Source organism: Myzus persicae, unplaced genomic scaffold (genome assembly GCF_001856785.1).
Source record: "Myzus persicae strain clone G006 unplaced genomic scaffold, MPER_G0061.0, whole genome shotgun sequence".
Classification (NCBI taxonomy): domain Eukaryota; kingdom Metazoa; phylum Arthropoda; class Insecta; order Hemiptera; family Aphididae; genus Myzus; species Myzus persicae.
Window position 1 is genome coordinate 164,140 of NW_019100991.1, and position 26,206 is coordinate 190,345.

Consider the following 26,206-nt stretch of genomic DNA (forward strand, 5'->3'; position numbering starts at 1 on the left):
TTTTGGGGTAAAAGGTAAAAATTTCCAGTACTATTCAAAATAATCCAAAAAAACAAAAAAAAATGGATAAAAAACAGAAATTCTTCCGCAATAAACCCTCTCTTCAACAAAATCGTTTTTTTTTTTTTTTGTAATTAATAACGAATAACTGTAAATACTTGACGTTTTTAATGTAAGTTATATTTGTAAAATAGGTATTAATTATTTTTGATTAATTTACAAAATGTCAAATAGTAATAATAATGCTTCAGCCTGCTACATGATGATATAGGTGTGCCGAAGTGATATCGTTGCATCGCTTGCTCTAAATATTTCTTAATCTATTTAATTAGTACCTACCTGTATATTTTAATTTCTATATAAATTGCATTTAATATTACAATAGGTACGTCAATACACGAGCGGACATATTATGTCCACGCGTTTCATTCATATTAAACATAATATACGTACGAAGTCATATGATATTAATGCGACGGTGATGAGAATATACATTTTGTAATATTGTCATATTCATCGTCTAACTCTTTAATCTGATATTATTATATTAAAACGTATTTTCTGAAAATACGTTCAAACTGTAAATGCCGTTTTCATAAGATAAACAGTGTTTATCGTATTATGTGTTATAGAGTAACTTTCATTTTTATTTTGCTTTATTACGAGATGAAACATATTATTGTAATCAGTGAATATACATACATTCTAAGTATTATATTGACCTTGAACAAGTTGTATAGCATGTCTCATAAGTTTGTACGTTTGTGTATATATTTTTTTAATTTTTGATCTACTTATCTCAATGACTCAATCAAAACTCGAACAAGCAATTTCTAAGTCATTAAAAGGTATATAGAAGGATACGATGTATACCAACTACTAATTATAATAATAGTCCTTGCAAATGGTTTTCAAAAAAAATGTATGGAGCAAAATATTTCTCTGCGATATAGCAAGGATAGAAGGATAGCCCATTACAGTTAATAGATGTCAATCAAAGTCACAGCAAGTAATTTGAGATGTTATTAGTTATTGATTATTATTGATTATGCAAATCTAGTATTATAGTACAGTAGGTATACAAATTAAATTATTATAAAATAATTTCTATTAACTAATCAGTCAATTTATTAGGTGGATATACAAAATTGATAATTTCTAATTAGACGGATCCTTATAAATACTACGCATAATATTATTCAAACGGTATGATTTTATCATCTATTATTGTGTCCAGTGAAACTTGACAGATAATTTTTCTCAATTATTATGATGATAGTAGGTAATAAATTAATATGTGATTGAAGTTAATTAAGTTTTTGAACTATACGAGTTTTATTTAAAGGAAGTGGTAGCCTGTAGGCATTTGTAACTTCTATATTTAGTATGCGCATATTTCAAAAAATGCCTTATAGGTGACTGAATTTGTGACGTTGGGAGACAACATCAAATACACAACCATGTCCGGAAGACATTTATTTTCATCATCGACGACCGGTGATAATACTGTTTATTTTTCACTTTGTTTACTCGTGCAGTGCACGCGTATTGCATAATATATAAAATACAGCATATAATATCCTTATTCACACCCCTATACTACCGTACACGACGCGGTGAGAATTGAAGAGGTGACGACTGACGACACTCGTGAAACTGTGAAAGTATAAAAAATAATAATAAATCCATGCGATTGCCTCCGGGGTGAATATAATATCGTACCAGCCCGAATGTATATAATATACGACACTCGGTAACTGTTTTCTTCTTTACGAAATTCCCCAAGTTTAGTTTCCTCTGTATACGCACTATCGCCGTGATTGGAATATTGATTTGGCAATATAATTTTAATATATATTTCTTACTTTTATGGTGTTTGTTTTCTTAGAAAACTGCGAATGAAATACGTTTTTGATACCATTTTATGTGTAATTATAAAGTTAGTTGGAGCATAACATAATACGAGTGTAAAAATAATCTAAAAGTAACATCAAGGCCGTAGCTGTCGTTTCATACATGATTATTTGAAGTGGAGTATAAGAAACCTCTATTTTATAATGTAATAAACGATGTTATTGTTCAACTTAAAATAATATTAAAAGTAGGTATGTAATACTATGTGTATTGAAATAGTTTCAGTATCACGTTATTTTATTATTGGTCAGATAGTGCATACCTATGCATATCATTACCAATTAACAACAGATGACAGTACATTTAAAATTAATAATAAAATTGATAATAATTAAAATAAAATTATTAACTACACACTAGGTATGTTTATCTCGTGAAGTGGTTAAATTTTTTTGTTTTTATCCATATAATTTAGTCATTTTAAACATGTGTTGATTACAAACACTTATTTTCATTCTCAAAAATCAAATTTAAATTATTATTAATTAAAGTTGCTTAAATTTGAAACTATAAAATGTAAATACTATCCAAATTCTTTAAAAAAAAAACATACAATATATTTTAGGCATTTACTGTGAACCATTATACGACTACTGTACAATAATAAATATATCAACACAAAGTATATGAACAGTTTCAAACTTGCAACATAAAATAAAATATTTATAAGTACCAGCAATGTATATTATAGTATAAAAGATGAATAAATCATTATAAATTATTTTAATTAATATATTCATAAGTATTCATGTATAATAATCCTTATTATATCATATAAAAAAAAAATGGCCAAGAGTCTAAAAGTCACAAATATTAAATTTTACAAGAGAGCTGTCTTTTTAGTTTTTCGATTTAGTAAAATATTATACCTCATGTAATAATAATATACATAATTTTACAAAACCTTTGATAAATATTTAGAAACTAATTATGATATTAGGTACAAATTAATTATTAATTTAGAACTTGTTTTTTTTTGTGCACTTAAAAATTAGTCTCTGTTTCTCAAACTACCAATAACATAATTAACATAATAATAACCTAATTAATACCTAGCGAAATAATAGTTATTAGCTGCTAATAATCAATCCTGTGGTTTATCTTATGATTTTCTAAAACGTGTATGCACCATGTTTAAATTTTGTATTATTGTGTTTAACTGGCTGAACATTATTTTGGTGTTTTACTTGAATTTTTTTTTTACACGTTATACTGTATACATAACTTATACGATAAGCCTGAAAAGAAAAGTAAAATACAATGATAAAAATCAGAAACATAAATATGACAACGATGCAACATCTTTTGTATCCGACACTTTAAGGGCTTTCATAATCCAAGAGTTTATTATACTTTAAAAGATACTGTTTCATTATAAAAAATATTACTAAATGGGTGCCTTTAGACCGGCTGCTCTAGAGTTGAAGCACTCGAAACGTCACTGGTCGGGAGATATGAAGTAAACCTACAGATTAAACTGTAAAAAACCCATTTTAAAGCCCATGTCTGTGTTGCCACTCAGATAAGAATTTGAATGATAATAAAATTTTATAATATTAAATATTTTAAAAAAATGGGCATGTGGGTACCGTTCTGATGTACCTACAGAAGGTGTCTGTGACTCCTAAGGTCACTATAATGAATGTGTTAAATTTTAATTCAATAATAAAAAATAATTTTACACCAAAAACGATCCTGGGCGAATACGATCTGTTAGCCTATATAAATGTGTTAGTACTAATAGTACTTAGTACCTATCTAAATTTTTTGATAAAACAAAATTGTGTAATGATTATGAACAATAAGGGACATATATTTTCCTTATAAACTACTATGCATATTTAAAAAATAATTGTCATCTGATAAAATTTAACCTTCTAGAGCTAAATTACAAATATTTTCAATCAATTTAGGCATAGGTATTATGTATATAAATTAGACGATATGATACTATTACCAAGAAGTAAATGATCATCATTATAATATATATATCACACACTATAGCCTTTCAAGAAACTAAAATAAGCAGATAAAGGCTGGTACCTAGATTGTTGTCTTAAACGACAGTGACAAGGCACAGCCATTGCGTTAGCTTTTATAGTAATAAGATACCTATAGTTTAAATACTAAAATTCGAATACAAAAATGAATAATAATGCTTTTACAAGTACACTTAGAATATAAAAGAGAACAAATTATTTTAAACCGTATTATGTACTCAATATCATGAAACAGGTCATGTAAATAATTATTATTTTGTCAAGTCATCAATTATGGAATCACAATTTTTATTGATTCTTACTTATTAAAACTAGTTCTGATAATAATTTGGCTTTGTGGCTCTGTAATGTAATCTGTAGACACTAGATTGTAACTTTCATACTCTAAAGAAACCATACTAAACCATATTCGTAAAATTTCAGCTTGAAACTGTATTCATCGGTATAAATGTTTAAACAAACGTTCTCTTTTGAATGAACATACCTTTATACTTTGAGATGATTTTTTTAACCATAACATAATTAAGTTTTTACATTTTTAGTAGAAAATATTAACGTATTTGTCAAGACAAGAAATTATAATTTAAATTTAAAAAAAAACAAACATTCATTAAAAATTTAAATCACAAAAAAAAATGGTTATTATTCCTCACTTCCCTCATATAGTTTGTATGTAAATAAGTATGGACCAGAGTCTAGAGATAATTGGCCAAAGGCAACCATTTCAGAGAGTCCACGAAATTATGAATAAACACCTATTTATTTACAAAAAAGAATTCAAATCGTATAAATCAAAAGAATAATTGATCGTTTGGTGTGCTTTTATAAAAATAAAAATAACGAATCAATGTATAATATGAGTTATTCGACTAATTAGTTATTTATAATATGTAGTATAGTAAAATTGTATTTGTCGGTAATAGTGCGATTTGGTAATAGTATATTAACCTAAATATTGAGATTTCGAGCCAGCGGGCAATGGAACCGAAATAAATTAATTTAACTATTATTATTACTGACCTATATATTATAGACAATCCTCCGCCCTCCGGTGTTCTTTTTATAATTGTTTATTAAACCCGTTTTAAATCGTTCTAAATCACATCGATGAATAATAGTCATTGTATAATAAATAATAGGGTTCCTAAGACGTAATAATGTTTTTACTGTAAGCGTATACAATTTATAAATTTGGTAGTGCTGCTGCGTAGGCCAAATAGGAACTTATGGGTGTTTGATATTTATATGCAATTGAATATAGAAACAAAATCATGGCCTAATTTCGGGTGGTCCCAGGGGCATTATCATTCAGTCGCAACATTTTAAAGGCTCTCTGATTCTATTCGTGATTCAAAAATATATATAAATATACTTATGCGTACTTAATGGTTATTTTATACACCTTAGTATTTTGGCTCAAAAATTGGTTGATCAGACTTCTGACATTCTGAAAGATTGAAAGAAATTACTAAAACGGTAGGAATGGAGTACAGCAGAGTGTGTGTTGGAATAATCGATGTGATTAAGTCAGTATCAAGTGTGGACAATTGCTGTTTTGAAATCGCATATGGGCGTAGTATAGTGACATAATTGTCCTACGTAGCATGTTATGTTATGTCGACTAAGTCGATTTCTAAAAAGATAATAACGTGCCAAATAACTGGACGATATTTCCTTAATCCTTACACCCTGCAACTTAAAACGCGGAGAATCATTATAAATTATGTTAGCTAATCGTTGATCAGGAGAAAATACATTATGTCACATAAAACCTGCAAATCAAACCATTAAATAAAATAAAAATTTTAATTGATAAGTAGAATAGGATGATTGTATAAAGAATAATATAATTAATTATCGACAGCATATATTGAAATTAACTTCCAACCAAATTTTCATGGCTTATATGTAGAATACGTTAATGGTTAACACAATGAGGATATTTGAAGTAGTTTTAAGTAATTTTCCAAAATAACTAACCACACCAATATAATAGTCGAGATGATTTTTTTTTTTAATAAAATTATCTTTTTGCGCATAATAGCTCCAGTTAATTATTGTGAACGACTGAGCCAGTCTCATTCAATGTGCACGGTCTGCCTTTTTTCAGCAATTTTCATTTAATCATCAACATCGTTGTCTGCGACGATAGATGCGCAGGCACTCGTTTCAACCACAATTATATGGTTTCAGCTTTGACGTTTTAATAGATTAATAATATTTAACACACAAAGTACAGTATGAGATTGACGTTCAATGATTGTGCGAGCAGTGACCTGGTTTTCAGACTAAATATAATATATTAATATGAGCGTGATTGCTTAATACTTATAGGTATAAGGTATCGCTGCTACAAAGCACAAACAACGTAAACGTAAGTGTAAATATCTATACATATATTCATTTATAATGGTATCAAAGTTATCGGTACCTCAGGCCTTTTGTACCGGTAATGGTTGATAAAGCTCGGAAACGGTGATGTTATTGGCTTATATATAATACGAGTACTTATGGACGGGAAATATAGATGTTATATCGGTTGAGAATCCTGTTCATAAACGTTAATTTCAAGCCAATGCCACACAAAGCAACTGCAGAGATTATGTGTGTAGGAAATACTGTCATTAACTACTTTATTACATTATTGACTTCATTCGCGCCTTTGACGGTGTGACGGTAAAGCACACTATAACATAAATTATTAGCAATATTATATTCGTGGTAGAAGCGCACATTAGGGGAGAGTGATTACAACGAAATTACGCGTGTACAGTTTTCAAATTGTCTCTGTTATGGCGTACAAGATATTATACCCAATATTATATACATTAATATGAATATGAATATGTATAATATAGGTGTTTCGATTCTGACTCATAATAAGTCACGTGTGCTGCTGCGAGCAACTGCTTGTAAGCAATACAACATATTTACAGCAGGTAACACTTTAAATTATAACTATTTTATAAAATGTTTTGTTTAATATATAGTGCCGATGCGTAATAATAGCTCTTGGGTCCCAAACCAAAGGCTTCACAGTTCATTTTTTTATACATATATATATATATATATATATATGTATATTTATAGTTATCAATGGTCAAAGATTCAGGATCACATACAGTAATTGAAATGCATTATTTATTGAAAAACCTTTCGGTTCTTTACTTGGTGTCAAAACCAATTGGTTCTATCCATCTATATTGTAAAATAAATTAGGTACTTATAATGATGACCAAAAAGTACTAGGTATTTAAATTGTTTCAGCCATGCAATAATCAAATGGTAGTACCTTGTTATTAATTATTATTCTACATTCATCAACAAAATATAAAATTCTATTAATAATAGTAGATACACCATAATACTTTAATTTGGTTTTGACGTCATATATTCATAACCTGTTCAACGAATTTTGTTTGACAGAAAACATATATTTTATTTAGAAAAAAAAAGGTCACTCATTACACAGATTACCTAAGTGGCGTATAATGAAATGTAACAAAAGGGCTTATTCAAATTTTTACAAATTACAGGTTTTAATAATACAATATTACTCTTCTATAATTATGTTAGTGATTAAATCCAGTTACATTTTAGCTGTCATAACTTCAGTACAATGAGTTTAAAGCCTGATACCTGTCCAATTTCGACTACATATATATTTCTAAATATATCTTTTTAATTTAAGATTATTCGACAAAAGAAAAGAATTATTTACTTTCGAGCTTTGGTTTTGCCTATTAAAATATTGTGTAATATAAATATAACAACTGACAAATTATTATTTTTTAGATCATCACAAACATCGTTGGTCAAATAATATTTTAACGTCTCACGTTGAAAACACATTTTATAAAAAAGTTAAAATGTAGATACGAAAAACATAAATATGAACATATATAACCTTCAACATGTATTGATATATTTCAAATGTATACATTTATTATCAGTCTAACTTCAAATAAGCTATTATAACAGTATGCCCAAAAATACACAAGAAAAACAAACTGTATTAAGAATAAATCTAGATAGTAACTGCATCAATATTTAGAAAAGCAATTTAATAGGTACGTTTAACTGTAATACGATTCCATAAAAAAAGAGTTAAATGCGTATTTGATTGATTTGATTGTATCCATTCTTGGACTAAGGATCTATGTATAGCGTCTAGTGGTTAACATAATGATTGACTAGTTAAAAGTATGTACTACGTATGTTTATTAAAACTATATCAATGTGCAAACGGCTGCTTATAGCACAAGAATCTGAATTTTACAAATTAATAAATTATACATAGTTTAGCCTGATGTGAATATAATTAATTTAGTAGACACATTTTTATGTATGCGATCACAATTCAAAAATTGCATGCATATCTTTTATATTTTTACGTAGTATGATTTAAATTCATATTATATTATTATGAAATGTTTTTATTATTTTGTACTTTCATCGTATTTCAGTAGAATTGAAAAAATACACCCAAATCCAAGTAATAAACAAGTGCGCCTACATTTTAAATTAATACGATACAGTTTTTAACTTTGGAAGCGTTATACCTGTTACTATAAGAGTAGGTATATAAAATACTAAAATAATACAATATAATAAGTTTTCATTTCATTTTATTGTATTTTTATTTTATGTGGTTGTAAAATTATAGTACGTACAATATTATTATTGGATTTTATTATAAGTTTTTATTAAAATTAAAATATCAGGTTTATTTTAATTTTAATATTTTCATTCAACTTACTTTTCAATTTGAAGTTTTCAATTGTATCTAAAACAACGTGGCCTTCCAGAATTTCTCCTGCATAAAACATTTCTTTGTCTAATCTTATGTCAAATTCTCTGATGTAATCCATACTGTAGTTGATCTTTATCCAATCAAGAATATTAAATCAAAGTAATCGACTTCCTTGTTTTAAGTACTTGATGTCCAACACAAACGCTAAAACAAAAACCATCGATTAGATATATTATACTAAATATTTTAATTAAAAATATAACGTTAATATCCATCACTATGTTCCAAATATTGTATGAATTTCCCAAATCGTATCTTAAACCAAAATGCAAATTAGACGAGTCTTAACCATGAATAATTAGTTTAGTTTTAAATTATACTTGATCAATACATATTTTGTTCATTACGTTATACAAATGATGCATTGTTGACTTGTTGTTCTGAATATAATATGGGTAATATTATTTATTTCGAGGATGCGTATTGTACTTATTATTGTATGCTGCTGGCATTACATTTTTATATTCTGTCTTACGATGATATACTACAGCCTAAATTCTAATTATAATTCCAATAATAATAAGTATCGTTAAGTCGGTAAATTATTAAACGCGATTTAAGACGAACAATACTGTTGAACAATGAACATATATTATTACACAAAATCGTTAAGAAGACCCGCCACACCTGCTGTGTTTTCTCCATCTTACAAAAGTACAACATGGAACATTTTCGTTCGGCTGATCCAGTTTTGTGCTGTTACTGCCTGTTAGCATTAATATTAATATTTATTAACTTATCCATCAAACAACTCGAAGTAATGGCATTATTAAATTGTAATAATCCATAAACTCGTAACTCAAAGCCAAAATAGCATACAACAGGTAGCCATGGAATCTCTCGGTACAAAATGTAGTGGATTTTTGATTTTAAGTGGAGTGATAGAAATCTAATAGCTAGGGTTTCGTTTTCGTATTTTAGACAACGTTTATATTTGTAAACGACAAAATGGCAGTTTCAAAATGTCTCGATAAAATCAATATAATGTATTATTAATGTCGAAGTAATTTCATTACAATATCGTAGCCGCATAACAATAATGGTGTAGGTTGGAGCCCTTAAGATGTACACGAATAATGTCTAAACGGTTTTACAGGCTTTAGACAATAATATTATACTGGTGAAAATAATATGTTTCAAATATAATTTTCAGTATTTACAATTGCAAGGTACTAAGCATTTAAAGTTCAAACTTTGACAAAATACATCAAAATCTTGAAAATATACAAATTATTGTCGTTAAAAATGTATAAAATGTTCAATTTTTATAGCGAAAGATTGGAGCATTAAACAAAGTTTCTTATAAGTATTTCATACTATTGCCAAAAAATTTAAAAAATATATAAACGCAGCTTTTTCAAATAGATATTTTAAGTTCAAATTTGAACACAATTAGTTATTTAAATGAAGAATAACCATGTCAGTTATTTTTTTATGGTCAAAAAATATTATTCGTAGGTACTTATACTTAAAACTTTTGAAATATATTATTATATTTTATAGACACAAGGATATTGTCAGATTCAATGTTCTCGGGTAGAATTATTTCAACTAATAGTAAGATAAACTACATAAATAGCAATAATAATATTAGTTAGATCATGGCAACAAAATAGTTGATAAGCTAGCTAAATCTACCTCCAACACTTTCCTTTGCTCAATTGGCTCGGACTGATTTTACATCAATCTTATATTCTCACACAAACAACCTTTGGGCCCAACTACTGAAATAACTTGCCAACTTTGCAACCAAATACTAAATTTTTGTTCCTAATATCCTTAATAAAAAATCTTGGTACAACAACAAAGATTTACCAAGATCTAATATTATAAGTTTCAACCGATTCCAAGTGGAACATCTATTACAGTGAGTCAAACATGGATAGTTATGTTGCTCACCTTTTATTTTTTACGTCCAATTGGCTAGACCAGTTAGTCCATATTTGACATATTATCGGTACCTGAAAATTCTTAAATTAAATGTTAATTGTCTATACATACTTTAACCATAATTACTTTATAGTTTATTCAATAAATTATTTCAGAAAAATGTGTTCTTTATACAATATGCACATATGAACATGGTATCACGTAAGTATACACTTATTTGAATGGAAAAGTAATAATTTAATATTAAGAAGGTACTGCATAATATAGATTTAATATTTTCTCAATGTTGTATATTTATATTAAATAATACATTATATTTACTTTCATACAACATCTATCAGCTGGAAAAAATGGCGGATGTTTTAAGATAAATGTTGTTTACAGTTCGTTTATAAGAAAAATAGGACGTATATAAAGTTAAAGTGTAAACATAAAATAAATAAGAGAAGACTGGCGTTGTAGTTTTGCACGTCATACAGTGATGACAAGAGAATTTGACAAAGGAGAAATTTAAAAAGCGAGAATAACACTAAGGAAACATAATATAGGTACGTATGCAAACCATTTTTTTACAATTCAAAGGCTGCAAGGAGTACCCAAGTGTCAATTATATGAATAAACCAATATTGAATCTATGAGGGTAAACGCATTTTATTTCACGTGGATTGCATTTTATTATTGTTAGTTATTTGTTATCAGACAATAATGATAATACAACAGACCTAATTATAATGATTGCTCCCTTTTATCCAAAATGGTATGCTATGTGTGATAATCTGATGGTTGACAATGTACAATGTACCTACCACATCGTAAAGGTACCGCCCTACGTTTTTAGAACTAATAATTATTTATATTAATATTTTGTTATTTTATGATAAGATTGAATTACGAAAATTCAAATCAGAACAGGGTTTTTTTATTCTAACTTCTGATTTTAACTTTTATTCTATTACTTGATGTAATTCAAATTTACAATTTTTTTAAGGTGTTTTGTATTCTAAAAGATTATTTGAAATGAATAGGTACCTAATAAGTAATAATTATTTTTGAAAAAATGTTACATTCCCTCAATTATATATCAAAAATATAAATGTATTAGCTCTATTTATTTGAGTTTTACACAACTTGTACACTTCATTATATTTTCAAATTACCATAAAACTACCTATAGTATTATATCAATAAGTTCGTTTTTCGATCAACTGGTGTTTCTTCCAATCAATAATATAATTTTAAAAAAAGTGTAAAAACATCAAAAAAGATTTCAATATTGAAAGCTATATTCTCTGTCACAACCACGCGTAAATACTGTATAACCCTCTTAGATGTAATGTTATAAAATATATTTTCTTTAAAGGGAATGTTTTTGAATGTAAAATCATATTTTATACATTTTAAGGCGTTTAGTGTAAAAGCTATTTTCTATACTGCGTTCCTAACGAATAGATGTTTCAGGAAATTCGCAAAGATATCTTTAACGACATCGTTGCAGTTTATTTTGGTATTTGGTACTGAACAAATTTTAAATATTTTACCTAGTAATATTAAATCAGTAATGTCCTTTCAAAGTTGGATTATCGCACGCTACATGAATGACGAATGTATCTATACAAAACTGTTTGCAATAGTAAATTGTAAATATACACGTCTCGCATTCCCGAAAACTCCGATAGAATTTCCATCAATATAGTATTGCATATAATATATTTTACAATGTACAAATATGCTTTTTAGAAATAACAATTTTAAAATGCTTGTATTTACAACTTTCATCGAAATTAAAATATTATAAAAAGTTTACGTGGGACCCGGGATAATATTCTCACCCACTAAATTTTATAAAAGGTCAATTCATTCAAATATTAAACATAACAGAGTAAAATGGATTCTCCCGAACATAAACAATGGGTCATGCTAAGCGTTACAATTGTATAGGACGGATACGACACACTTGGGTGTACAACATCCTCTTAATAAAATAGTTAATCTGTGTGAGTAAATCTAATGAGTTGATCTGTTTTTGCGACATTGTGAACTCGTGAATTTTTTTTATAACTATAATTTGTATGATACATTTTTTTAATTCGTGTTATACTCATATCATTATTCATTTGTTATTATAAACATACATATAACATATTTTATCATCCACGTAGATTAAGAAAAGCTACTCTCAAACTATATCGTCTGATAAGTATGAAAGATAAAACCTCAAATTATTAAAGTTCATGTGAATATTTTGCACTTCTGCGTTACATTTGTATATACTTACATGTGTAGTAATTTCAATGTTTCTCGTACTAAACCAACTAAATCAAATATGTAGGGAACGCTGCATAAGCCATACTATAAGCTGCCTATACATTTTACTCGAATGAGATGGTACATAAGTATATGTCCTTCAAACATTACCTATATGAGGTATACTGACGGGAGATTTGCAAGCTCACTATAGGACTAAGCATATAATAATAATAGAGGACCATAATCCCAAAATACGTTAGTGTACGTATAAAACTATACAAACAGAACCAAGGAAAATTATTTTCGATCCTCGTCAAGTATAAACGACTTGATCCCGATTAGCTGTGTTAATTAAATAGATATTTTTCATAAAAAGTAAATGCAAATATTCACTCACATTTTTTTAGATTTTAAGTGGTACGAAGAATTTTATAATGATAATATGTGTTTTTGAAAATGTATTGTATCTGAAGATACTTTTTCAAGTAGAAAAAATTCTTTGATCATCGATTTTGGGAGAGATTTCTGTTAGAGAATTCTATATATAGTTGGTGCTTTTGGGCGGAAGAATACCTATAATAGTGTAGGTACCTTGTCAGTTGTCATTGAGTGTGTCAATGTGTAATGGATACAGTGTTAAATTGTAATTTAATGATAAATCGTTGCATACGATAGTGTATGCGGAGATAGTATAACTTTTTAATAACCGAGGTCATCAAAAAATATTATATATATTAACAAATATTTTTATACAATCTGCATATCGAGTTAGTGTGTGGCGTTAAAATTAATTATTCACCGTTGGTTTTCACTAAGACATCGGTTTTTCTAGTTTATAAAACACGTGCAGAAATATCTGCATCCAGCAGATGGTGAAGTAATTCATAATGTTAAAACAATATAAAATTATTGTTCTTTTTTTCTTGAAGGGCATGCATTGCTTTCAGATATTTGGAAATGTTCCGCACTCATGGTTTGCAGTGTTTGCGAATCATGATAGATATATTATCTAATAGGACTGCGGCCGTGTGACTATTGACTAATATTATGTGCATGTGCATTATCCATAGTGCCGAGTACTGTGCACGAAAGCAAACGGCGTTTAAGTAGTCGTTTAAAATCGGTTTTTGTTCGTCCATTTGACTGGTTACACGATAATGTTCCAAGTCAATTAAAAAAAATAGTGTTAAATATTATATACGGCTGATAAGCAGATCTCTATTATGTAATATGATTATTACATTTTACAGTTATGGTAGGAAAAAATTCTAAATATTTATTACATTTGTAGGTACATTATTTTTGATTTATTCTTGAATAGTATAGGTACCCTACATAACTGTTGTACGACAGGATTTGAACATATTGATTTTCTACTTAAATGCATAGGATAACTGTGGACTTTTTTTACACGCTGTACAATATAACTTATTTTGTAAAAAACATTAACAGTAGAAAAGAACAAAAAAAAATATATCAAAAAAAAGTATATTAATATAAACAACAACAAAAGCAACGAAACATTTTATATTTCCATCCTAAGTATCGTGTTTATTTTACAAATTTGTGTTTACAATCCAAAACGTCTTGTTTTTTAGAAATTGAGTTGTAAGTACGTAAGTTCATCATCTGTTAGTATTATGAAAAAAGGGAGAAACTAAAAAAAATATATGAATTCTGCTGCATCTGTAATATATTCATATGGGTTAAGACAGGTTTAAAAATATAATTTTTTTCAAAACGTACTATTTTAATCGTAGAATAAAGTCAAAGCATGTTATTACCATCTTGATCTAAAGCGTGCTATTTCTTTTGTTGTACAATTCAAAACGTGAAGTTTCCTTTGTTATACGTATATGAAGGAAAAAAGTTTTTAATAAAAACGTATTATTGTCATATTCCTAGAAATATACAATTAAAACTAATATTCACTTGTATAGTTATTTAAAATTTAATATGTAATGTAAACAATAGAATGTTTTATGTTTGTATTGTAATAAGTAATAACACGTACTGTAACAACTTAATATTAAACAATAAATTAATAAAATAATTATAAAACGTTTAAATAAAATAAATAATAATAATATGTTATCGAAACATGTTTAACTTATACAACATTATTTTATTTATTTTATCATATTATTATTATAAACAATAATCAATATATTGTTTTAAAGATTGGCGTCAGGTGAAAATCATCCAAGTATATTACCTACTCTATTATACATAATATACATATAAAATTTAATTATATTTTTGAAACGGTTTTTTGTATTCATTATTTCGTTGGTCTATTATTATTATTCGTGGTTGTTTTAACAGATTGCGGTTAGTAGTTAGGGTTAAAACGAATAAACGGACAAACATTTAATCTCTCACGACTCAAGGTGGGTTTTAGCGATTTAGGCTAGTTTTTCATTATAACGAAAATTAAAATTTAAGCGCTTGAAATATTGTAGCCGTCTTCAGATGTAATAAATAAATGTGTACAAGTGGCCTTTCACTAGCAGTAAAGTAAATTTGTTAAATCTTTATCCTGTTTATATTAAATTGTTTGAATTGTATTTGATTAGTCCCTTGCAAGAAAAATCGTATGAGATACATTATTTTTATTAGAAATTATTTTTGAGCATGAACTACAATTTAACATCAAAATTGTGTTGATGTAATATATATATTTAATTATATTTGTCTTGTGTTTGTTTAAATTATAACTAATTTTTGTTTGTCAAAATCATCTCTTTAAAGTACCTATACCTAAAGGTTAGGTCATTCAACAATTAAATTTCCATCGATAAAATGACTATACTAATGCTTGAATTTTTTGACAAACCGAAGAAGTGTCATCAGTAAAAAAAAAAGAACAACATTGTATTGTAAACTTTCAAATTTAGAAACACTTATCTATTTTACCAACTTATTATTTTCTTTATGCTGGTTGTACACCGTTCGAGGTATTTTGGCATTCCGTACACGCCAACACACGCGTGACCCGGGACGTCCCTTTTGCCAGCTTAACGGAGCGCGTGACTGGGGGTGCTCACCATTCACGACATGCGTATATGTCCCGTTTCCATATGTGGGTAGGTTATAATATGTAATTTCGACATGTCCGTCGTTACACTTCTAACAACCCCCCCCCCACATCACCACGCAATTATAAATTACAATGCCACCGTTGTTAATTATTCTCATTGGGATTTGGACTATATAGGTCAGCGTAGTTCGTACTATCCCGAAAATCACTCGCCCAAAATCCCACAGAGGTGTAATATTATTAGGCGGGCACCTAGCTACCACGCTGCCCTATGTCGGTGTTTAAACTTTATTGTAAAGGTAGGTACCTAGAAATCAGGCGAGGAAACCGATTTCTAAAGTAGACAGTAGTCATCGCACGAGCGTAACCGGGGAAATGGGTTTGGAAAACTTTTTAAATCCGAAAATTTTAAAACGAGTTTTAGTCTCTTTATTCGCTAGTAAATACTTTAATAAAAGTATTTCTTAATTGTCGATGTTATAATGTTAATGTTATTTAAAAACAGAAACCAGATAATGTCACAATTGATGGGTTATAAAACAGATTCAACGGTGACGTTGAAATAAGTGACCGAAACAGGGAGAACTATTCTTCACTTATTATACCTAAGTGTTATTACATTAAGCGGTCTAGAAAACTTGGAAAAAGCCGTTTGGATGCAGCCATTTTGGCGCATAGATATTTGGGCGCGTTACACTTGGGTACCAAAAATTAAATTTATTGAAGTATATAGTCGAGGTATTTTGACTGTTTCATACTTTTAACAATCGGTTTAGAATATGACAATCATATTTTTGCTTTCTATCTCAAAATTTTTACATTAGTTAAAAACTAGATAGGTGACAACGGCTCATACGCATTATAATACCAATTTATAGGTTGCAAAATAAAAGTATGGATCCTGTGTATTGCTGCTTGATATTTAAAAGTTTAAGCATTAATCGAAAACAAGATAGCTGACAACAATCCATCCCCGTAAACGAAATCAAACAAATTGCTTTATAGTTTTAGTGTAGTAATTGAGAGCTCTACATTGAATTCAATCAGAAAGAAAGATGGGCTGCCCAGAAAAGGATAAGCTGCTCAAATAATCAACAAACACATAAACACTTCAATATAATATTATAATTGAATTAAAGTAAAATACTAGAAATTATGTTAACCAATGTATAAATTATACATCGTAATATGAAATACTTGTTGTAGTATGCTGTCATCGCTTACTACGTCATAATCAACTAAAAATGAAAAACTAATAAAAAAAAAAAATCACCACAAATATATTTACCGTTCTTTACTCGAGCAAGCCTAAAGAAACTTTGATTCAGAAAACGCATTTGTATATCAAGTCCTGAGGGTATGTTGATACTTATCGTGGGTAAGTTCTTCGGATTTGTGTCAGACTGTGTGTACAACTGCGTAGTAGTTCCACATACCCTGAAAACCCAACTTTGTAAAATAATAATCGTGATACGTATCTGCACCCAACCCAAAGCCAGCTGGGCGAGAGCGACGGAAAACAAAATATTTAATGCATCGACCGTTCTCGTAACTGAAAACATTATAGACGGAATTACGAACAAGTATTATATGAGTATTATATATTACTAGAGGTCATGTTACAATCAAATATAGTTTGTACCGCAATAATATCATATTGGGTATATATTTTATATTGTTGTTCTTCGGCTTGCGGCAACCGGTTTAGAAATGTCTATTCATATCGTGTGGCGAGACTGTATTCTTCGTCAACTGCACCTACTGAGAGTATTTTCATAACAAACGGATCATCGCCGAGATGAATATAATATATATATATATTAACCACTATGGTATGAACCGCGACCTCGAGGTCTATATAACGTTTGTATTTCACGTACAGACCGTGTAGTACCGCATGAAGGGGGTGGGAGACAAAGGTTACGGTTTCCCCGTGGCAATGTTTCAAAGGTATGTTCTTAAAGTTTTTTAAAAGTTATCATTTCCTATGTTATACACAATTATTAGAAAATAGGAATACAAAGATATACCCTCGAGCTCAAGATTTATTCCTTTTTAATTTAGTGAATAGTGGATATATATATTTTATAAACATTAATTTTCTATCAGTTTTTATTTTATATGATATCTATAAAGTTTAAATAAATAAATAACTTTAAAGTTAATGATATGAATTACAATAATTTTTATAAATATTAATTAATATTATTTAAGATATTTTTATACTATGTTTCAATATCGACTGCAATAACACTATTTTATATTTTTGATTTAATTATTTTTCATAAGTGTGACTAATCATTGATGAATGATCTTAAAATAAGCGAGGACTAATCGGTTTCAGACATATTTAATTTGAAGGCACAAATTTGGGTCGATATATTTGGAGTTAATAGTTTTAAATTTATTTTGCACTGTTGATTTTTAAATTTGATTATTTCAAATCAAGGGGAAAACCCGTATAATGGAATCTAGTATTTCTGCTGGCATTACGTTGGTACCTCACAATTTGAGCACCTTGCACCTCTGAACTACATATTATGCAATAATATACTTATAAATGAGTTTACGAGTTGTAAGGATTAAAATAATTGAATTGAAATGTTTCGTACAAGTATAAAATATAAGCTCGCATAGTCAACGCATAATAATACGAGACCAAACAAATTTGCGTTACATAAGTTTTCGACGAGTATTTCATGCATAAATTAAAAAATATTCTGTGCGAGTTTATTTAACTCAAAACAAATAATATAGTTATGCTACCTCTCACTATTGTTTGAACTTGTACTACCAGAAGATATAGTATTTTGTTTATTTATAAAATCGCTTAAGGCAAATTCAAAAATACCATGAATTAATGACCTTTATGTTTATCACAAACGTGTAAGTGAGTCACAGCTATTCTGAAAACGTGCTAAATTAAATTTCAGTACTGGAAAATGATAAACGTGACTTTTGGTTCATTTCAGGGCGGTAAAATAAGAATGGTATCTGATATGGATTTCGTACTTTTGGGGTAAACCACTCCTAGTGTTTGGAAACAACGTTGTTCATGAAAGCATGTTGGCACGTTCACGTTCATACTTAGTGAACGATATCAGGACGTCACTCATTTTTTTTTTTCAAAAATTGAACGTAAACGTAAAGGACGTTTATATTTTAATGAATTAAGACGCTCAAATTAAAATTGCCATTTAATTAATATATTGATGAATTATATTATGTAACAATATTTTCTTATTTTAATTCCTATTGCAAAAAAATTTAAAAAATTCAATGAACGACCTAGTGAGCGCGTTTTTTTCAATGAACGCGTTCTTTTGAAAAAAACACGAACTTGAACTTGAGTTCTTTCTTTAAGGACTGAACGTAAACCTGAATGAATTCATTTTTTTTAGTGAATGTTCTGAACACTGACCACTCTTATTGATAAAGTGAATTAATAATTTTTTTTTTACTAAGGAGAAACATGCTTGGCTTAATAATTTTACTCGATTTTTTTTATTAAATATAAACTTACATTTTATTGAGCGTAGTTTAATAAGTATAGTGTATACGAATACTGTGATCACTCTGCAGTGTTTAAATTATACCATATACTTCTCTTTCTGTCCGTAATATTATACTCTTGTAGCCTTATATATAGGCAATCGAAGGTATGTTACTTATACCTGCATGTATTCTAAACTAATATTATAGTTATAATAGATGAGTTAAAAGGTTTACTTTTCAATTTACTAAATTAATTATACTTATCTAATTAATAATACAAACTATAATATTATGCCGTTAATTATTATGAATAGATTATAGAAAATATTTCCCGTATAAATTACGATTATTGCCAAATCTATATTAAATAATGGAAATACGTTAGATAAACTATTAGATTATGTATTCAACCAAAGTTTGACCACATAACACATAAATAGGTGAATCTAAAAGATTAAGAAATTATTTAAAAATTAAACGCATATAACTGAACTAAACTATGACCATCCGATTTAATATTCCCTATTCGTCAAACAAGTAACAATTCATAGGTACTTATTCAATACACTACAGCTACTGAAATATAACCGCACAGAAAAAAACTTAATCATAATTTTAATATCATACATTATTTTCTTACTACTCAATACATCATAATTCATAATATACAAAACTCATATAATGATTATAAATATCTTAACTTGAAAAATATGCATATTTCAATATCGAATCAATCAGTATATTATTCGAAGAACCAACGTACCGGTAAATTGTGTAGATTGTTAGATATAGATTCGTTGTATAATTAATATACCTTCAAATTAATATTTTGCAACTACATTTCGTATAAAAAATAGTAATACGTAGTACGTGATGGCGAAAAATGTTCAATGAATAGTTGTTGAGTAAAATATTATATTATTCCAGTTTTTCCGGCGGTTCTTGTTATTATTGTTCCCAATTATTAAAAAAAAAAGAACAACTGCGATTCGTCTACTTTTGAACAATGTGCCAACTAGATCGGCAGCGTATTATGGACCCCAATGGGCCATATTTATACATTATGTACTTTGTTTAAACCGTTTTCGATTTGACAGTAATAATGTGCACTGAAACTCCACGGGCACTATATATACTACGCAGAAAATCGGCAGTGCGGATGGTGCACACTGAGTGCTCACGGACTATCCAGTTCATGCAAATCGAATGTAAAACCATACACCAGTTCACTGAATGTTGATTAATTCTAATGCGGTGTTCGCGCTGAGTGCAAAAAGTGCGTCGAGTCAAAAAAGCCATCAGTATCATAACGATCTGTTATTTTTTGTAGTACCGCAGGATTGGGTGCGAGATAATAATCTACGATGGGTTTAAATCGATTTGCGAGACAAAACGTAATATTCGGTATTCCACACTCCGCAGTGACATGATATCAAAAATATTTACTATACTGTACTAAAGTAATTACGACTGAAATATAAACATAATTTGTTTATGCCCACTCCCATTCTACGTGTAGGTTTCTAAATACGTCCCAGAACTAGATCAAATTTTCTTCGGAAACCACCCTCGACGTTAAAGTCTTATAAAGACTGAATATTTTTTTTGTGCTTCAAAAAGTGTCATCAGTGTTCCAAAGCCAAAAACAATACATCGTTCAACCAATACATCAAATCTGATATCGCACGAGTAAATTATTATACCTATTATGTTAAAAGTTTTAGGTACAAAGCATGAATATAAAATATTATAGGCATCCTAATCACTTCGATGATATATTATAATATATCGTCTATCGTTGTTCCAAGAACATGTAATAACATTATATACTGTAATAATGGGGTTTCATATATACTCAAAATATTACGAAATATTATGTTAGTAAATATTATGAAAGTGTGTGCCAAAATTGCTTAAAAATAGGCTGAACTGCAGGTTTTATTTCGAGACCAAAGGAAAATGTTTGTGAAATGCCTTCACTTTATGCAGCTGAAAACTCGCAAAATATATGCGTAAAATATTATAAAAGGGTAACATTTTAGTAAAATTAGAAAATTATTTGTACGGAAAAATACCCGTTTTAACACTGCAGAAAATTGATATAAAAAACTAATCACTAGTAGTTACGTAAAAAACATAATACCATGGAAGGTATGACATTATGACAAAATTAATAGATCGTATTTCGTATAGTTGTTTTGGTTTCTTGAAAATGTGTTTTGTACCTTGAACAAAAATTGTGTTTGGCCTCAGATTTAATGATCCCTATATATAATTAACCATTATTTTTTCGTAGGTTTCGTTTTGCAAAGTTTTCACGGGTCGGTCATAGCAATGCCTATCATTTAAAATGTATATAATGTACATCACACTAAAATAGTATTTTTACCGAGTAAAATTATTGTTTTTTAAGTCCTCTAAAAAAAATTACATTTAAGTACGTCAAAATTAAAATGTTTCCTTTTTATTACATTTTTGTATATAAAACTTTTTTTTAATTACGTTTTAAACACTAAACTTTTTGTATATATACATATACCAACAACTATTAGCATTTAAAACAATTTGAGTTCGTATTAAAATTGCATTACCGTAGAGATTATTTAGTAATCATGATCTACGCGTAGCCTATGCATAACAATTATTTATCGTAGCCACAGTAGGTATACAAAATACATTAAGTAAGAATAATATTCAAGCTAATATTTATTCTTGCAGTTATATAAAATTATAATTTGCTTTATTTAATGAATGCGGATGATAATTATAATACTATATATTACCTAATACCATTTTTATCAAATTTATTGTATCCACAACCAGCTAAAAATATATACACACTTTTGTAGTATAATCGAAAAAAAAGGAAAAAAGAAAAAAAAATATTCCCCAACAATTATTATCATTGTTTCATCACTTTTTCACATATAATGATAGTATATTAAATCGATACAAGGCGCTTGGAATGTATTCGTTCTTCACCTTCAGTCAACATTAACATAGCACAATTATTTTCTATAGAATTTACATTGTTTGCCTATGAACATAACTAACCTAGTGGCTAGTACCTACCAACCTAATATTATACCTGAATACCTAATAGTGAGCGAGTTATAGGGATATAAATATTTTTTGTTCTATAAAAAGAAAATTTTAATTTAATATGCAGATAATCCAAATGAGACCGGATAACTGGAATTGTATTATTACTGTACGATGTACGACCTGATTTAGTATTTACCTACCTTTCTAATAATCTGGACTGCAGTGTACCACAATCATTTAAATGCTCAATTTTAATTTATTAATAATGGGCATAGAATTAGGGACAATCAATGTTCATCCATCACACATAATACACGTGGAGTATATTACTATTATTATTATTATTATTATTATTATTACATATGAGTATATGACATAATTTTGACTTATATATTAGGTACTTCGTACCTTCATTTATTTGCTTTGAAAATGTATAAATAAATGAATGACTAGATTATTGACACACTATTACACTAAAAGCAACAGGGTAATAGGTTTCTAATATTATTAAGACATTAAAATCCTCACTGTCTTCATTTTAATGTTCACAAGGCTAGAGATTATAAACGCGGTTCTAAATAGTCTCATAATAGTGTTTGAGTCTGATTCTGCTTTGTAAAGTTTTTCAATATCTTCTTAAATTTAGTCCTACGACGTAAATCTACCATGCGACTAAATGATTTTTCCTAATTAACCTACTATAACCTAGTATAAATATTACATCCACGAGATTTACTTCTCAGAACTGAGAAACATCAGGTTTGACGTCAAAAATATGAATATTATGTATGTTTATACCTATATATATATATTTATTTATATTTATATTTACTAATTTTCAGTCTATATTCAAAAAGTTCTATGATGTAAAGAAAGATTCACTGATTGGTTTTCATTTTAACAGCATTGCTTGTTTACATTAATTAATTTTGTTTTGTCGTATGTATTATATCGTGTAAACATTAAATACCATTTTGTAAAAATGTAATCAATAGATAGTTGGTTTGTTGTACACGTGCCATTGGTCGATCGGAAATTTAATTAGCTCCAGGTCAGGAACTGGCTGCAGGTCAACCACAACAAAAACGCATTAGGTAAAATGAAAATAGCGAATAAAAAAAAACCCAAACTTTGACTATTATATACTTTGTATCATTGCGTCTATTCGGATAAAATCGTGTTAAGTTCCCAATGCCTGGTCCTAAAGACGGTCAAACGATTCTTGCTGTTTTACTACTACTATTCATAATATAATAGGTACCTAATACCCATTAACGTAAACTTTAATTATTTGTTTACAAAAAAACTTCAATTACAACATAATATTATAACAATGTTTTTTTAGCAGTTATCAAATCAGAAATTAAAATGGAAAAACAATATAAACATATAATACTACTGTTGAATAATATAAGATAAACATTTACAAGGCAGTAAATAAACAATAACAAAATATCAAATAAAACCACAGCATGCTAAGTCCTCGATGTTTTTCCTCTACGAGGAAAATCTACGAATCATAAATATGTTTTTGTTAATGAGTAACCATGACAACAAAATCCTTAAGAAAAATCGGTCAGAAACATTTTATCGTGTATCCAGCCCAAAATATTTATTTATGTTAAAGAATTCCACAGTATCTTAGATTTATAAATATTCTTAAAATTATTAGGAAAAAGTAAAATGAATCTATAGTCACAGAATTACTGACGCATTAATAAATCCATGAGGAGACCAATAAGAGATTTTTACTATATTGTTTAGTAATAAATAAATCAGTGTATCTAGTGTTATTAAAGTTCATTTTAAAATGTGGCTTTAATTATTCCTATAAACGAGATTTAGATACTTTAAATAATAAACGACGTAGACGATTAATTTAGTATAGTTGTATTATAGCTGTATTATACGTTACAGAGGAATCCATTTAAAGCTCTATACTAAAAGTTTTTTTTTTGAAAATCAATTTACTATTTATATAGTTTTAAGCGATCAAGATTCCTTACATTTTTATAAAAATCTATTGTTATATTACTTTTTATAAGCCAATGATTTTAATGATCCAATGATTATACAACACTTAGTGGATCCTTTTAATAAGAGCAATTAGCTGGGGTAAAATGTTTTTTTTTAATTCTATGCTTTTTATAAGTATTTATTACATTGAGTTTACATAGAAAGTTCTATTTTTCAAAAATATCGAAATACTTCTATGATACTAGCTAAGGCAACGAGTGTTGTGTAATCCTTATTCATGTTATAATCGCCAAGTATGATTGTGATAAATATGCGTATATCATTTATGTTATTATTGACTTTAAAATGTAACTATTTATCATTGTACAATTAATTGTTTTCGTATAACGTGTGTATATTATAATATTCGTATGCAGCAGATGGTTCACTCTGATATAATATAATAGCGATAGGTTCTGGATTATAAATAATAATACATAGGCAGTTGATTGATACAGTGAAAGCAACAATTATTTCGTAATAAAACTTTAAATGGCGTATTATTAATGTCCAAACAATAAACAACTAAAAACCGCTTTGCACAGTTATATTGTAATACAATTAAAAATATGTATAATCGATGTTTTATTTTACGTTATCACAGTACAAAATAATAATTAAAAATATATGGATGTAATAATGCTCAAAAACCTATGTTACAATATCAGAATTATTAAATAAATCAATACATTAACTGTTTACGAATTTACGTTTACCGCGATTTTAAAATCGTTAAGATCACCGAAATATGCAAATTATTTTGTTGTTGAAAATGCAATAACTATGCAACTTTAATAGATAATGCTTGAAAATGTAGTAGAAAGTATGTCCGTGAAGCTAGCTCCACGGCTTTGTCCGATCATTTCAAAATCTATACCAATCAATATTTTGCAAATTGATTTTTAGAAATTTCAAATAATTCATTAAAATATTATGAGCTAAAAACCATTACATATGAGTAACTTCAAGCAGCCCCCTGGCTTTGTCCGTTTAATTGCTTGCTATAGCAAATCAGTTTTTAGAATTTACAAATCAATTTTTTTTTTTAAATATCATTGTCACATTTTCCTTGCAACGATTACTGGAATGCGAATTACTTTACACTATTCTACTATAAGTATCAAATACTCAAAATGTGTATCGAATACTTGAAATACTTGCAACTAGTATCAATTATCAAGTACTCGTAACTTGTATAAAATACTTGAAATACTTTTCAATTAGTATCCAATACTACATAATGCAACATACAACGTGTCAACATAAAGTATTACCGATAGAAAAATAAATTACTCATAGTACTATAAAATATCATTAGAAATATAGGCTAATAAAGAATGCCTTCACTCAGAATTATTACACATGAGGTAAGTCTCATACAAAATTATCTATCCTTTAATTCAAATTTAATACATTCATTACAATAACCTAGGAACCTCCGACCTACCAAATGACGAGTTCATTTCACTTAAAACTTACTATGCAGCAGAAGGAGTTCCCCGTCTTTTTTATTTATCCGTATTAAGAAATTGTATTTTCAAGTTACTAAGAATTTCGTATGGGTCACATTAAACAGATAAATAAATTATAATATATGCTTAATAATTTGATAAAATTATGTATTCTAATAGGTTTTTATTATTTGATATTATTATTTTACTTGTTAATTTAAGTGACACAATAAAATAATTTTAGGGCTGCCGTGTTAAAATGAAACAGTTGCTAATTAATAAGTTATGATTTAGA

General features: G+C 28.1%; 1 protein-coding gene across 4 annotated transcripts in view; it reads right to left on the bottom strand.

Annotated features, from left to right (window-relative positions):
- LOC111027174 (arrestin domain-containing protein 3-like) overlaps positions 1 to 26,206 on the bottom strand; it is a 93,651-nt gene that overhangs the window by 52,328 nt on the left and 15,117 nt on the right. For 2 of the 4 annotated variants that reach the window (XM_022305415.1, XM_022305413.1), the window contains one exon: positions 8,674 to 8,871. In XM_022305415.1, the coding sequence (XP_022161107.1) occupies positions 8,674 to 8,785 (112 nt within the window). In that variant the 5' untranslated portion in view covers positions 8,786 to 8,871. Of the gene's footprint in view, positions 1 to 8,673; positions 8,872 to 10,626; positions 10,724 to 17,192; positions 17,503 to 26,206 lie in introns of those variants that run through there. The other 2 variants (XM_022305416.1, XM_022305414.1) reach the window with 2 other exon arrangements.